The 16,986-nt window shown below is 48.3% G+C and overlaps 1 protein-coding gene across 4 annotated transcripts in view; it reads left to right on the top strand.

Annotated features, from left to right (window-relative positions):
- LOC132377645 (6-phosphofructo-2-kinase/fructose-2,6-bisphosphatase 4-like) overlaps positions 1-16,986 on the top strand; it is a 178,660-nt gene that overhangs the window by 108,107 nt on the left and 53,567 nt on the right. For all 4 annotated transcript variants that reach the window (XM_059943833.1, XM_059943834.1, XM_059943836.1 and 1 more), the window contains 3 exons: positions 9,678-9,774; positions 9,869-9,935; positions 11,212-11,286. In XM_059943833.1, the coding sequence (XP_059799816.1) occupies positions 9,678-9,774; positions 9,869-9,935; positions 11,212-11,286 (239 nt within the window). The remainder of the gene's footprint in view (positions 1-9,677; positions 9,775-9,868; positions 9,936-11,211; positions 11,287-16,986) is intronic.

Genomic DNA, 16,986 nt, shown 5'->3' with positions numbered 1-16,986 from the left:
ACGACTTTGTGAGTTGCACCCATGTGAGGTGCAGACATTCTTCCTTAATCTCATTACAAAATTACAAATGTGATAACCCTTTGGCCCACTTATCAGCCTCAGCGCATTAACACCGTTATTGTTCAACCGTTAAGCATGTCTTCCCGTTACCCGTATCACTTCTTTAATCAGCAAGCTATTGTTTCATCCTGATTTTGCAAATTGATTTATACGTTGCCCTGCAAGTTGCTTTGCACGTTCTTTCTGTGTCAGCACATTCTAAATGGACTCCTTAAGAACCGTCTTTAATTTAATCATTTCTCTCAATCCACCTTTTTTCTTTTTAGAATGTGCTATCAGTTGGGCTTTTGCCACGGGTTTACATAGGCTTCTTCCTCTAGCTCTATTTCCCTTTGTAGGAGTACCTGAACAGGATCAGCTGGGGCCCCTGGTTGCATGACTTGTCTTGCCACCCGAGCTACTAGCTCCCGCAAGCAGGGGATTAGACATGGTAGCAGAAGGAGGACCATCAATCCCCCTCCTATAACCCCTAAAGCGGTTCGCCACCAGCCTCCTTTTTGTTGTAGTCATAACATTTCTCGTTTACATGCGAGTGTGATACAAAGGACCCTGGAAAAACCGTCATGCCCACCCTTACCGTCGTCCTGCACTTATCACATCCCCCTTCAGCGCTTCTCAACAATAGCAGTATATACATTACAGTCCCAAAGTTCATTCTGTCCGTCTTTTGAGCTTTAGCACCATCGGGTCTTCTCCCTGGACGCAAGTCCATTCTGCACCTTCTTCGGGCTTTACGGGTCCCTTGATTCTCGCGGCGTGGGTCCACCCTTTTTCTTTTGTCCTTACTGCGGCTTCGGTGGTCAGTAGCACCTGGAATGGGCCTTCCCACTGCGGCTGTAACTTCTCTGGCTTCCAAGTCTTAATCAGGACCCAGTCACCGGGCTGAGTTCGGTGGAGTGCGAAGTCCAGAGGTGGGGTTTGTGCGAGTAACCCCTTCCTGCGCAATTCTGCAAAAGAACGAGACAGTGCCTGTAAATAGTCCCTTACAAAGACATCTCCCCCTTGCAGGGAAGGATAGCCCTCCACCTTGTTCCAATATGGAAGGCCAAACAACATTTCATAAGGGGATACTCCTATATCTTTTCGAGGAGCCGTGCGGATTCTTAGTAGGGCCAGGGGTAGACACTTGGTCCAGGGTAGCTTGGTTTCCATCATTAGTTTTGTCAATTGCGTCTTCAAAGTACTGTTCATCCTCTCAACTCTTCCTGAGCTCTGAGGGTGCCAGGGGGTGTGCAGCTTCCACTGGATTCCTAAGGCGTCACAGATTAGCTGGTGTGTTTTTGAGGCAAAGTGTGTTCCCCTATCTGAATCAATAGACCCCATTATTCCATATCTCGGGACTATATTTTCTAATAGGATCCGTGCCACTGTAGGGGCGTCCGCTTTAGTGGTTGGGAATGCTTCCACCCACCGAGTGAAGTGATCCACAATTACTAACAGATACTTCCATCTCTGAACTTGTGGTAGTTCCGTAAAGTCTATTTGGATCCGATGGAGCGGTCGGACGGCTAGTGTTTGTCCCCCCTTATGGGTGGCACGCATCATTTTCTTGTTTACCTTTTGGCAGGTGTAACAGCCCCACACCTCCTGTTGAGCTAGTGTGAATATCCCTTTACAAACATAGTCCCTTAGGATAGTGTCGCACATAGCTTGCACTCCCCAATGGCTTTGTTGGTGTAGTTGTTGCAGTATATGACGAGTTACTTCCTTATTCAGTACTTGCCGTCCGTCGGGGGTCTTCCACTCGCCTTCTGATGTTTGTCGGGCTCCCAGCTGGCTCATAGCGTCTATTTCTACTTGGGTGAAGACTGGTAGTTTGTTAAGCCCTTCCCTTATTGGTATCAGGGTTAGAAGTCGGACCGTTTTTTCCATTGCTGCCCGTTTGGCTTCTTCATCTGCGAGCCGGTTTCCTATTGCTTCCAGGGCTGTTCCTCGTTGATGTCCTGGAACGTGAACCACTGCAATTTCTTGAGGTAGTGTTAGAGCTTCCAGAGTCATGCTTATCATTTGTTCGTGAGCTAATTCCCTTCCCCTGGCTGTTATCAACCCCCGTTCTTTCCAAATCTTTCCGAAGGTGTGTACCACTCCATAGGCATACTTAGAATCGGTGTATATAGTGCCTATTTTGTTTCTTAACAGTTGCAGTCCCCTCTGCAAGGCATATAGTTCACAAGACTGGGCTGACCAATTACCCGGGAGCCGGCCGGACTCCACCGTCTCCCTAGTCCTCCCGTTTATAATAGCATATCCACTGTGTCGTACCCCATTGATGCATCTGGAGGAGCCGTCGATATATAGTTCCTCGCCTTCAATTAGGGGAACTTCTTGTAGATCTTCCCTACTTTTTGTCTGAAGGTCTGTTAGCTCCACGCAGTTATGCTCGGTTTCCTCCCCTGTTGATTCCCCGTATAAGAACTGTGCCAGGTTACAACTATTGTTCCTTTCAAAGCTTACATCATCCCCGACCATCAGAATGGTTTCGTATTTCAGTATGCGAGAGTCCGTCAACCACCGCTGAGCTTTTTGGGCTAAGAGAGTGCTAACGGAGTGCGGGGTATACACCGTCATTCTTCCCCCAAAGGTTAATTTCCGTGCTTCTTCTACTAGTACGGCTGCTGGCGCTACGGCTTGTGTGCACGTCGGCCATCCCCGGGATACCGGGTCTAACATTTTTGATAAAAAGGCCACAGGTTGCCGCTTTCCTCCTTTTTCTTGGGTTAGTACTCCTAACGCAGTTCCTTCATTGTTTGTTGCATACAGCTGAAAGGGTTTTTCCAGTGCTGGCAGTGTTAATACCGGGGCCCGAATTAGTTGCCCTTTTATTTTCCTGAACTTCTGTTCTTCTTCTTCGGTCCAGCTGATTATTCCCCGGTCTTCCTTTGCCAATTTGTCGTACATAAACTTCACCAGGGAGGTATAATTCTCTATCCAAATCTGGCAATAGCCCACTAAGCCCAGAAATTGTCTTATTTCCTTCTTTGTCCTGGGAAGCGGTATTTTAGTTATTCCCGCTATTCTTTCTGGGGTTATTTGGCGGTGCCCTTTACTGACTCTGTGTCCGAGATATGTTATTTCCTTCTCGACAAATTGCAGTTTCTTCTTGGACACCCGCAATCCTTTTTCTCCTAGGTAATTCAGGAGTCTTATAGTATCGTCTCGCACTACCTCCTCTGCTGGTCCCGATAGTAGTAGGTCATCGACATACTGTAATAGTTGGTTCTTTTCGGTACAATGGAATCCAGCCAATACTTGCTCCAGTACCTGTTCGAATAGGTTTGGGGACTCCGTGAACCCTTGGGGCAAGACGGTCCACCGGAGTTGCTTCTTCCGCCCAGTGAAGGGATTTTCCCATTCAAATGCGAACATATCTCGGCTACCTTCCTCCAACGGGCAACTCCAAAAGGCATCTTTTAGATCTATCACACTGAACCATTCATGTTCAGGAGGTATTTTGCTCATTAATGTATAGGGGTTAGGCACTACCGGGTATCGTGTTTGGACTACCGCATTTAAGCCTCTCAGATCTTGAACCATTCGATACGTGCCGTCGGGCTTTCGGACCGGTAGGATGGGGGTATTAAAGGGTGACATACATTCTTCCATCTGATACTAATGTCTCAATTACAGGTTGTAATCCCCTCCTCCCTTCCATGGCAATGGGATATTGCCGTCTTCTCTCTTCTGCTTGTTTGTCCCACTGTGGGTCGTTTACTGGAAATTTCCGGTCCCCCGGTAACTCATTCGGCTGTTCCCTTCCCCAAATTGATATTGCAGCTTGTCGTATCATTTGCCTCTCTTGTGCAGAAAATAGCGTTCCCATCCCATAATCGCATGCATTTCTTCCCAAGTGTAAACATTAGGTCCTAAGAATTGATCCAACTGTTCTGCCAGTCCCATTGGATCTTCTAATAAAGTTTTCATATCTTTCTTAAATCCTCGTACTTCGGTACTTGTCAGAGGGACGTTTACAAATCCTGTTCCTCCCCGTTCTCCTCCCATTGGAACCTCTCGAAGGGGACACAGCTGTACCTCTTCCTTTTTTAATTCGTCTTTCTTTTTCTTATCTGCTCCTGTCACACTCCTTGTTTCGATCCTTGCCTTTGCTTTTTCCCTAACATCCCTCTCTTCCCTCTCCGGGTCTATTTCTTCTGTTTTTTCACTTTCTTCACATCCTCCCTCTGCTCCCGCAAGGGGCGCAGAAGGCTGGACATAGGGAGGGGGTAAATGATCGAGTGGGTCCCACTTCCGCTCCCTTTTAATGCCCAATTTAAAACTCTTTGTTGTTACTCCTGGCCAGGGAGCCCAACAAAAAGCATAAGCAATTACTTCCGGTTTTACATTTGGTTTTGAATTAACGTAAATGTTTAAGGCTTGTCGTACCCAATCCTCCTCAGACCCAAGCCGCGGCCACCAGACCGCAGGTTTTTCTATCGGCTGTTTCGACCAAATTAAACAGTACTGTATCATTTTTTTCTTTTGTTTCCCTTTTAGTCTTCCACATCCCCAATTCTCAAACATTCTACCGAGGGGGCTATCAGGAGGAACCCCCGGGTATGGTCCCGGTCTTTCCGTTTCCTCTTTCTTTTTAGAGCCACCCCCTCCCATCTTATTCCGCTCTTACTTAATCCCGCACCCTTCTACTGCAACAGTAGGCACTTTACCCGGTGCGTCCCAAGGACTTTTATCAGGAGGACCCCCGGGTAGCTATCCCGGTCTTCTCCGTCCTTACTTATTCCCGCACCCTTCTACTATAATAGTAGGCACTTACGCGGTGCGTCCTGGGGACTTCCAGTACCAGGTACTGTCCCCTTCTCCCCGTTTACCGCTCTGCGCTGTCCGGATATCACTCGCTCAAGCCGCGTTGGAGCGACGAGCAAGGAGTCAGGGACCCCCAAACTCGGCGGGGTGCACCGTCTCCGATGTCCTTCCTCGTGTCCACCGCGGCCGGAGTGTGGATCCCGGACGAGCCCCCACGTTGTCAGAAACACACTGAGTCTCAGCAATTTGCAGAACGGTAAACTTTATTTTTCAAGTCTGCAGAGTCGGACCCAACCAGCTCCTGCTAGATTGAGTGCCGAATTACACTTTGCACAGTTTTTTATACCCTATTTGTTTACGACTTTGTGAGTTGCACCCATGTGAGGTGCAGACATTCTTCCTTAATCTCATTACAAAATTACAAATGTGATTACCCCTTTGGCCCACTTATCAGCCTCAGCGCATTAACACCGTTATTGTTCAACCGTTAAGCATGTCTTCCCGTTACCCGTATCGCTTCTTTAATCAGCAAGCTATTGTTTCATCCTGATTTTGCAAATTGGTTTATACGTTGCCCTGCAAGTTGCTTTGCACGTTCTTTCTGTGTCAGCACATTCTAAATGGACTCCTTAAGAACCGTCTTTAATTTAATCATTTCTCTCATTTGGGATGTCCAGGAATGGAAAGCCTCATCCTGGGAACAGATCCGGTGGAGATGGAGGAACTGGGAATAGGGAATAGCATTTTTACATTTGGCAGGGTGTGAAGAGGTATAATCAAGGTAGTTATGAGAGTCAGTGGGTTTATAGAAGATTTCAGTGGACAGTCTATCTCCAGAGATGAAGACCGAGAGATCGAGAAAGGGGAGAGAAGTGTCCGAGATAAACCAAGTGAATTTGATGGCTGGGTGAAAGTTAGAGGCAAAGTCGATGAATTGACGAGCTCAGCATGGGTGCAGGAAGCAGCACCAATGTAGTCGTCAATGTAGCGAAGGAAAAGTTGGGGAGCAGTACCAATATAGATTTGGAGCATAGACTGTTCCACATAACCCACGAAGAGGCAGGCATAGCTGGGGCCCATGCGAGTGCCCATAGCTACATAGAAAGTGGGAAGAGCCAAAGGAGAAGTTATTAAGTGTGAGTACCAGTTCCGCCAACCGGAGGAGTGTGGTGGTGTTGGGGAACTGGTGAGGTCTATGGCCCAGAAAGTAGCGGAGGGCTTTGAGGCCTTCTTGATGGGGAACTGAAGTGTATAAGGATTGGACATCCATGGTGAAAATGAAGCGGTCGGAACTGGGTGATCGGAAGTTATTGAAGAGGTGGAGGACATGGGATGTATCCCGGATGTAGGTAGGGAGGGACTGAACTATGGGTGACAAAATGGAGTCGGTGGGGCAGGAGCAGGCCGAAACTATAGGGCTACCAGGACAGTCAGGTTTAAGAATCTTGGGGAAGAGGTAAAAGCGAGCAGTGCGGGGTGTGGGAATTATGAGTTTTTTGGCTGAGGATGGAAGGTCTCAGGAGTTGATAAGAGCAGTGATGGTATGGGAAACAATGGTTTGATGTTTTTTGGTGGGGTCCTGTTCCAGGGGTAAGTAAGAGGAGGTGTCAGAGAGCTGTCGTTTGGCCTCAGTGAGGTAGAGGTCTGTCCGCCAGACCACTACGACACCACCTTTGTCTGCAGGTTTGATGGTGAGGTTAGGATTAGTGCGGAGAGAATGGAGGGTAGTGCATTCAGAGGGAATGAGGTTGGAACAGGAGAGAGGAGTGGTGAAGTTGAGACGGTTGTTGTCTCGGCGACAGTTGGAGATGAAAAGATCGAGTGCAGGTAGAAGGCCCAGTGGGGGTGTCAAGGAGGAGGGGGAGGGTTGAAGACAGGAGAAGGGGTCATCAATAGAGGGAGGGGAATCCTTGTTGAAGTAGTACACTCGTAGAGGTAGGTGACAGAAGTAGAGTTCAGCGTCATGCCAGGCACGGAACTCACTGAGGTGTGGACAGAGGGGGACAAAAGTGAGGTCCTTGCTAAGGACAGAACGCTCTGCCTCAGAGAGGGGAAGGTCAGAGGGGATGGTGAAGACATGGCAAGGGTTGGGGCTGGGGTCAGAGGAGGGTAAAGAGTGGGAGGTCTCAGGAGGGAGGGTGGTTGGGATGTTCAGGGAGAGCAGGCTGAGGGGAGGATGAGGGATCAGAGGAATGGAGGGGAGATGAGGGGTGGAGGGAAGGTTGGGAGTCGTGGGGAGGATAGGGGCTAGGGGAATAAGACAAGCGGTAGGACCCAGCAGCAGTAATAACGGTCCCGGTCTGGGTAGGGTCAGGATCTCAGTTCAAGCTGGATCTAGAGCTGGGGGTGTCGAAGCCTGTGGCCTGCAGGGCACCAGAACTGAGGTCCGAATCAGAAGCGAGTGAATCCATGGCGCACTGGGGGCTGATGCCCATGTCTAGGAGGCGGTGGTTCCAGTCGGGGTTAGAGTCAGAGACGGATGGGTCTTTGGACTGCTGAAGGTCTGAGAAGTCAAAGTCCGAGAGGTCGGGGTCCAGGCTGGAGATGGTCGTCGTGGGCTGCAGGCAGGCGAGCTTGTGATCCTTCTTGGACGTGAGGAAGGAGAAGAAACGGCGGTTGGAGGCGTGAATCCGGCGGAGAATGAAGTGTAAGAGAGGTCCAGGGCAGACAGTTGACAGCGAGACCCGCAGTGCTGGCAGAGAGAGAGAGACAGAGTCCGTTGGTATCTCCGCATGGCGGTGAGTGTGGCTTGGAGAATCCGGCGCGAGCAGCGGAGGGAGCAATGGTCAATAAAACGGCGGTACCAAGGATCCTTGTTGGGCCTGGAACCAGAGCTCGAGTCCTTGCGGTACGAGATGGTGGCGGAGACGCGTTCCCAAAAACGAGATGTGGCTGTGGCACTGTGTATGGGTCAGGACATGATCAAAGAGTGGAAAGAGGCGGTGATCTCAGAGGGTGAGCAGTGAGAAAGGGAAGCAGGGAGGGGATTGGCAGGAGAGGTGAAGGAGGAGTCTAAGCACTATGGGTAGTAGAAGAAGGCAGAATCAGCTAGAAGAGGAGACAGAGTGAAAGTGGGAAGGGAGAGGGAGGGAATTACTGGAAGTTGGAGAATTCGATGTTCATACCAAGGGGCTAGAGGCTACTCCTCCCACCACCCCTTGATCTTTCCTCTAATTGGTTTTCCACCCTCCCCCCACCTTCTTTATGGGGCCCCTACCCCCTCCTTCTTTAGTCCTGACAAAGGGTCTCGACCCGAAACGTTGACTGCTCATTTCAACAGATGCTGCCTGACCTGCTGAGTTCATCCAGCTTGTTTATATGTGTTGATTTAACTACAGGATCTGCAGTATACTTTGTGTTTGAAATTGTTCACTTTTTCCATTTATGATCCCTCTGTGAGGACTGGCTTGTGTTCCCTCATTTTACCCTTTCTGAAGTTCACAATCATTTCTTTGATCTTACTGATGTTGAGTGCAAGGTTGTTGTTGCAACACCACTCAACTTGCTGGTATGTCTTGCTACTGTCACCATTTGAAATTCTGCAACAATAGATGTATTGTCAGCAAGTTTATAGATGGCATTTGAGCTGTGCCTAGCCACACAGTCATGGATGTAGAGAGAGTAGAGCAGTGGACTGAGCACACATCTCTGAGGTGCACCAGTGTTGATTGTCAGCAAGGTGGAGATGTTATTTCCGATCCACACAGATTGTGGTTTTCTGGTTAGGAAGTTGAGGATCCATTTGCAGAGGGAGCTACAAAGACTCAGGTGCTGGAGCTTTTCGATCAGAACTGTAGGAATGATGGTGTTAAACACAGAGCTGTAGTCAATAAACAGCACTCCGACATGGGTATTTGTATTATCCAGGTGATCCAAGGCCGCATGAAGAGCCAGTGAGATCACGTCCACTGTAGACCTATTGGGGCAATAGGCAAATTGCAGTGGGTCCAGGTCTATTGTGAGACAGGAGTAAGTTCTAGTCATGACCAACCTCTCAAAGCACTTCATCAGCGCAGATGTGAGTGTGCTGGATGATAATCGTTAAGGCAGTTCACCCTGCTCTTCTTGGGCACTGGTATGAGCGTTGCCTTTTTGAAGCAGGTGGGAACTTCTGACTATAGCATTGAGAGATTGAAAATGTCTCTGAACACTCTGCCAGTTGGCTGGCGCAGGTTTCCGGAGCTCTACCAGGTATTCCTTACAACGGTTCACCCTCTTGAAAGACACTCTGATGTCGGCCTCCAAGACAGATCACTGCAGGGACCCTCATAGCTGTAGTTTTATTCTCCCTTTCAAAGTGAACAAGAAAGGCATTGAGCTCATCTGGGAGTGAAGCATCGCAGCCATTCATTATGTTAGGATTTGCTTTGTACAAAGTAATGGCTTGCAAACCCTGACAGAGTTGATGTGTAATATTGTAGGTTTATAATATTAATCAAATGTTGCTGAAATATTAAAAACACAGCCCACTATGTCTCTGCTGATCATGATGTCACTGTGCAAACCTGCTTCCACCTCCTGCCTAGGAGGGGACACATTCCAGACACCTACTATCTGTGTAAAACAGAGACTTCTCCCCTCACTTAAAAGATATGCCCCTAGTGTATGTTGTTTTGACCCCAGAGTGGAGGGCGATTGGCTGGGGAGAGATTCTGATTCTTTATCCTGTCTATGCCTCTCAACATTTTTGAAATTTTTGTCAGATCACCTTTTGGCCTGTGAAATTTTTGCATCCAAACTCAGTGCGGTGATGTACCTGAATGAGTTGTGTCTGTGTCTGAGATGTGTGTGATGTGTTTGCAAATTCACAACAGTTACCCTGTTACAAAATGTAAAACTGGTAACTTATTTCTTTTCAGCATTTAACGTTGGGCAATATCGACGGGAGCTCTTGAAGACTTACAAATCATTTGAGTTTTTTCTCCCTGATAATGAAGAAGGGCTGAAACTCCGGAGGTAAATGACCTTTAACTTCCCTTCAGTGGGTGTATAATGATCATTGCTGGTGTGCAAGCTGCTGTCTGATTGCCCAATGTCCTTCCTCCTGTAGGCAGTGCGCATCAAGAGCACTGAATGATGTGAAGAAATATCTGGGCGAGGAAGGAGGACAGGTTGCAGTAAGTAAGAAAGAAATGGGGCAGGGTGATCTATTGTGTCTCAGTGTCTCTGGAATTTAGATTTGAGATGAGTTGATGTTGTGAAGGAGTAGCTAGTTATTGTTTGGCTCCAAGAAGGACACTGAATGTCTTTGGAATGTGGGAGGAAGCCCACACGGTCACAGGGAGAGCGCACATGCCCCTTACAGACAGCAGCAGGAGTTTAACTCTGAACTTATAATCTTGCAATTGCATTTCTCCATAGTGTGACTCAAACTGAATGTAGCTATGAGTTAGCTAGGGGGATAAGAAATTCAGCACAAGGCTAGATCTGCCTTGTTATTAAGTATGATCTGTCCCAGATTTCACCTCCCCATCACCCTCAGTTCCCTGATCTTTCAGACTATATCCATGTCCTTGTTACACATCCCCAGGACAGAGAATTCCAGAGATTCCCCTCTTCCTGTAGAGGGTAGTGAGATTCCTCATTCGTTCTGACACTTTCTAAGCTAATCAGCACTTTCTGATTTTATTTCCATCTTTCCTGCATCTGTAGTTTCATTACTTTTGGGGCAAGCTGCATTCTGAACGACTTCTCCATTGACATTGTAAACCTTTACAGAGGGAACTGAGATAGTGTGAGCTCTACTCCATATATTTTCCTGCATTGAAGCTTGTTCTGCTTCTCCTCTATACCCAGCCATAAAAGTGTCTGATGTAGGTTTTCCTGTCTATATTGTTACAGCAGAAGCTGTACTGTTTTCACTGCATTCTATGTTCTCTCTCTGCACTTTCCATAAAGAAGCAGCTTGTAGAATGCACCCAGAAATCTAACAACACTTCTGTTTCTGAACCAACAGACTTGTGTCTGTTTCAGAGTCTGTTTTGCTGCTGCAACGCAATATTTTCCTTCAACATTACTTTCCCCCCCACCCCTCCTGCCTTGTTTATGCGGCCCCCCCCCCCATCCCTCCGCTGTCTTTTCTATCATTACTGTGTTTTTTAACTAGATAAAGCTGGTTCCTGCTCCATGCCATGCCACCATGTGTAATCAGCACATGGGATGAAAGGCCTGTTACTTCTATCTGTGTTTTATACTTGAGTCAGTTCTCTTTGTTTGGAATTGGCCCCCGTCCCTCATTTGACCTGATATTTGAAAATGCAGCTGACTGTAAATCAGCAGTGAATGGGCGTTTGTTGTTGAGCAGGATTAGCAGGAGGTGATTTGATTGGCAACTAGCTTTTCTCTGGCTTCCTGCCGTTCTTTCATACTGAAAACACAATGATTTTTTAACAGGTTTTCGATGCCACCAACACTACGCGTGAACGAAGAGAAATAATAATCAACTTTGCAAACGAGAATGGATACAAGGTTAGTAATTGCTGGACAGGCAGGACTGATGCTGTCTCAGGGAATTGCAGGGTATCCTGTTACCTGAGTTGTAAACTCACAACAGCAGCCCAACTGAGCAGATTCCTGGAATTTACCACATTTACTCGAGTACTGGGTAGTCTTAATACTGTAGTACAGAGGGAGAAGGCACACACCCTGCAAGCAGGGAGAGGGAATGGAAGTGGCTGCCGTGACTGGCAAGTGATGGGGTGATTTGCATTTTGGTGTCTCTATGCTGCCACAGGGCACATGCTACTCCACGTCAGGTGGTATTCCACAGTTCCTGCACTGTTTCTCTCTGTGCTAGACCCGATGAAAGATTTTGACATGAAAGCTAACTTTGTATTCCCCTTTGAAGTTACTTCCTGACCTGCTGGGTTCTTCCAGCATTCCATCTGTGTTGCTCTGGATTTGTTGCATCTGCAGAGTTTCTGGTATTTATGGTCACCCCTGTCATCTTTATCCCAGTCCAGGATGAGGTGAAAGTACAGCCAGAACTGACTGTGGGGGTGGGCGATGATGAGGATCTCTCTCGACATGTTAAAGAATAGATTGGACTTTTGGGGTTTGCTGTAGATGGATTCTGGGATGTTTTAGCAGAGTGTGTTTAGACCAAACGGGATGTTCCCGGACAGAGTGGACTGGGTTAAGGGAGAACGGGTGTAAGATTTGGGAAGTGGAGAAAGGCTGGGTGGATATTAAAGTGTTGTGGAACACCATAAAGTGACGAGGCCAGTGCACTCTAGGACCCGGTGCGGGGCAGTGGGATGTCAGTGGTATTTTGAAGGGGCAGAGGAGAATAGGATTGGACTAGGTGAGATATTTCTAGGTTCACTAAGGAGGAGCTAGTGAGAAATGGAGGGGGAGTGGAACAGGTCTGGGGTAGTGGACAGCACATTGTGGGCAGTACTGAGTTGTGGCTGAAAGAAGGTTATAGTTGAGAGCTTAATAGCAAAGGATATACTGTGTATCAGAAGGACAGGCAGTAAGGCATAGCTGGTGGTGTGACTCTTGTTATGAGATGGAATTACATCTTTAGAAAGAGGTGACATTGGGTCAGAGAGAATGTTGAATCTTTGTGGGTGGAGTTAAGAAACTGTAAGGGTAAAAATAATATTACAGGAATTATATATAGGGTCCAAATAGCCAAGATGTGGGGTTGAGATTGCAAAGGGAGCTGGAAAAGGCATGTAATAAGGGTAATGTCACAATTGTAATGGGGTACTGCAATATGCAAAGGGTTGGGAAAATCAGGTTGGTGTCAGATGGCAAGAGAGAGAATTCGTTTAATGCCTACGAGGTGGCTTTTTAGAGAAGCTTGTGCTTGGGTCAGCTTGGGGAAAGGCTATCTGAGATTCGATGTTATGTAATAATCCAGATTTTATTAGGGAGCTTCATATTCAGATTCAGTTTATTGTCATTTAGAAACCACGAATGCAATGCAGTTAAGAAATGAGACAACATTCCTCCAGAATGATATCACAAAAGCATATGACAAAACAGACTACACCAGAAAATCCACGTAATGTTTGGCAATCCCCAATCCAGTGTCCGGAGAGGCTGCTGCGTATTAATATTGTGTTACCGTCTAGCGCAGGGGTCGGCAACCCGCGGCTCTTTCATCTCTGTGCTGCGGCTCCCGGTGGTTTGTTAGTTTTTGAAATGTAATTCGAAATTTGAAGATTATGGTGATCTTTTACAATCTAAATAAAACGTTGTGACGACCCCATTTCCTGGCACATCCGAACCGGCTCACAATCAGCCACAGTTCCGGCTAAGGGAGATAACCTATGGGGGTTTGTGAGTACATGTCTTTTGGAGCATCCGCGCCCACGGGGGGGGGGGGGGTGGGTGGGTTGAGGGAGGCTTTAAAGCAAGGCTGTTTAGCTGGAATAAAGTTATCTTTGACTGCAGTGTCGTTATTTTAGCGCTGCGTGTAGCACACCGCTACAACGTGTTTTTTATCGCTATTAATATACGTCACCACTGCCAATGTCTGACACCCGCCAGTGTGCGATTTCTTTTAATTTTTCGATCCAAGGTAGGCTAACTATGGAGTAACCTTCAACCCAACGTCTTTTTTTCGGAGTTCAAAATGGTTTTGTTGCATGCAGAAATGTAATTTTGTTTTCTCTGCAGGAGTTCATCAATTTCATAAATGCAACACATTATAGTTTGTTTATACATAGCATAAAGGCAAAAAAAACCATTGTATGCAGTGTTATTTCATTTTAAATGTCAAACGGGTTTTGTGGCTCCCAGTGTTTTCTTTTCTGTGGGAAATGGGTCCATATTGGCTCTTTCAGTGGTAAACGTTGCCGACCCCTGGTCTAGCGCGTTCCCCAGAAAGGAGCTCCTAATCCACCAGAGAAAAACAAGACCAAAAACTAAAGCTACAAGACCTGTACAAAACCACATAATTACAACATATAGTTACAACAGTGCAAACAATAGCATAATTGATATAAAAAAAACAGACCATGGGCACAGTAAAAGTAGTCCAAGATGTTAAAGGACTGTTAAGTTCAAAAGAAATCACCAGAGTTTCCACAAGTCCCCAGGGTCCTGACAGACTCGCCATCCCATGCCGGCGGCAGAAGAGAGTACCCCTGCTATGGACCTCCAAGGCGCCGCCCGGCTCAGCCTCGCAGACACAGTACACGTTGGAAGCTCAGTTGAAACCAGCCTCGCAGACGCAGCACACACCGAAAGCGCCCGGAGTCCGTTGAACCTCCGAGCCGATGACCATCCCCTCCAGCACAGCTTCTCCGAGCACCATCCTCTGCCGAGCGTATTAAGATGCCCCCACCAACAGCCATCAGCAACGCGACCCCGAGGACTGGGGGCCTGTTCTTCCCAGCAGAGACCCGGACCTCACAGCAGCAGCAGCAAGGAAGAAGGTCTTCCTGGAATTTCCCGATGTTTCTCCGTGCTTCCATGTCTGTTTTCAATTGATTATGGTTGCGCATGGCACTCCACTTCACAAATAACAGATAATCAGTTCCGGAGTGGCTGCTGTAAGCTGCGTCACGCCACCATCTTGGATCACATAAAGGAACCTCTTGGAGGCAGTGATCATAATATGATTGAATTTGTACTGCAATTTAAGAAGGAATCACCTGTCTTTTGGAATTATTCCAGAATCTACTGATTCTTGAAATATCATTACTAATGCCTCAACAATCACTTTCAGAACTCTGGGCATCTGTCTTCACTTTGGAAGACACTAACAGTGTGCCAGAGATCCATGAGTGTCAGGGAGCAGGAGTGAGTGTCATTGCTATTACAAAAGAAAAAGTGCCAGGCAAACTCAAAGGTCTTAACATGGATAAGTCACCTAGAGCAGACGGACTACGTCCCAGTTCTGAAAGAGGTTGCTGAAGAGATTGTAGAGCTATTAGTAATATTTTAAAAATCACTAAATTCTGGCATGGTTCCAAAGACTGGAAGATTGCAAATATCACTCCACTCTTCAAGAAGGGAGAAAGGCAGAAGAAAAGAAATTAGGGGCCAGTTAGACTGACCTCAGTGGTTGGGAAAGTGTTGGAGTGTAGCGGTGTGCTACACGCAGCGCTAAAATAACGACACGGAGTCGGTAAACTGCAGTTAAAGAAGATTTTATTCGAACTTCGTGGCCTCGCTTTAAAGCCTCCCTGATCCCGCCCTCCCCGGGCGCGGATGCTGTAGGAGGCACATATTCACAGTCCCGCGCAAGCTTTTCCCTTTGTTGGTGAAGTAGACCTGGTGCCCTTTTGGGACTGGCCTTTATGCCGGCGCGCTGGCTATTTGTGAACCGGTTCGAGTGTGCTAGGAAGTGGGTCGCCACATAACCCCCCCCCCCCCCCCGAACCGGTGATACCCCCCCCCCCCCCCCAATGTCCACAGCCTGGGCCGGACCCTGTTTGGGAGGTCGGTCCCTGCGCCACGGTGCTGGGAACTCGACCAGTTGCGCCATGTCCACATGGGCCGGTTTGAGTCGATCCACCGTGAAAACCTCCTCTCTCCCCCCCAACGTCCAGCACGAACGTGGACCCATTGTTCATGAACACCGTAAACGGCCCCTCATAGGGCCGTTGCAGCGGTGGCCGATGCCCGCTCCTTCGTACAAACACAAACTGGTTGTGGTTGGTCCTTCTGCAGGTCTTTGGGTACTCGTGTCGGGTTCTGTCCATGTTGCGAAATGAGTATGGGGGCCAGGTTGCCAAGCCTCTCGCATAGTCTGCCCAGGACTGCTGCGGGTTCTTCGTCGTGCCCCCTTGGGACTGGTATGAACTCCCCGGGGACGACCAGGGGTGTGCCGTACACCAACTCGGCCGACGAAGTGTGCAGATCGTCTTTGGGTGCAGGGCGGATGCCGAGTAGAACCAGGGAAGCTTGTCCACCCATTTAGCTCCTCGCTGGCGGGCCATGAGAGTCGACTTTAGGTGACAGTGGAAACGCTCCACTAGCCCGTTCGACTGTGGGTGGTAGGCAGTGGTGTGGTGCAGCTGTGTCCCCAAAAGGCTGGCCATAACTGACCACAGGCTGGAGGTGAACTGGGCGCCTCTGACGGAGGTAATGTGGGCCAGTACACCAAAGTGGGATCAGTGCCCAGGCGCAAGATTTGGAGGTGGTGTCGGTGAGCGGGTTTGCCTCTGGCCATCTTGTGAACCGGTTCACGATAGTGAGGAGGTGCCGTGCTCCGCGCAACACTGGCAGGGGGCCCACGATATCCACATGAAAGTGGTCGAAACGCCAGTGGGTGGGGTGGAACTGCTGCGGCAGAGCTTTGGTGTGCCACTGCACCTTGGTCGTCTGGCAGTGCATGCACATTCTGGCCCATTCACTGACCTGCTTGCGGAGACCGTGCCAAACGAACCTGCTGGAGACCATCCAGACGGTTGTCCTGATGGAGGGGTGCGCTAAGCTATGAATGGAGTCGAAAACTCGGCGCCGCCAGTTTACCGGGACAACGGGACAGTGTTGGCCGGTAGTGACATCACAGAGTAGGGTCCTCTCACCTGGGCCTACGGGGAGGTCCTGGAGCTGCAAACCGGAGACTGCGGTTCTGTAACTCGGGATCTCCTCGTCTGCCTGCTGTGCCTCTGCCAGCGCCTCAAAGTCTACCCCTTGGGAAAGGGCATGAATGTTAGGGCGAGAGAGCGCATCCGCCATGACATTGTCCTTACCCGAGACATGCTGGACATCTGTCGTGTATTCAGAGATGTAGGACAGATGGCGCTGCTGGCGGGACGACCAGGGGTCAGACACCTTCGTGACCGTAAAGGTAAGCAGCTTGTGGTCCGTGAACGCGGTGAAGGGCCTACCTTCTAAGAAGTACCTGAAATGCCAGATTGCCAGGTATAGTGACAACAGTTCGAGGAATATAAAGAATGTAAAAGGAATCTTAAGAAAGAGATTAGAAAAGCTAAAAGAAGATACGAGGTTGGTTTGGCAAATAAGGTGAAAGTAAATCCGAAAGGTTTCTACAGTTATATTAAAAGCAAGAGGATAGTGAGGGATAAAATTGGCCCCTTAGAGAATCAGAGTGGTCAGCTATGTGTGGAACCGAAGGAGATGGGAGAGATTTTGAATGATTTCTTCTCTTCGGTATTCACTAAGGAGAAGGATATTGAATTGTCTAAGGTGTGGGAAACAAGTAAGGAAGTTATGGAACCTATGACAATTAAAGAGGTGGAG

This window comes from Hypanus sabinus, chromosome 19, assembly GCF_030144855.1.
Source record: "Hypanus sabinus isolate sHypSab1 chromosome 19, sHypSab1.hap1, whole genome shotgun sequence".
Classification (NCBI taxonomy): Eukaryota; Metazoa; Chordata; class Chondrichthyes; order Myliobatiformes; family Dasyatidae; genus Hypanus; species Hypanus sabinus.
This window is presented reverse-complemented; position numbering and strand designations above follow the sequence as displayed.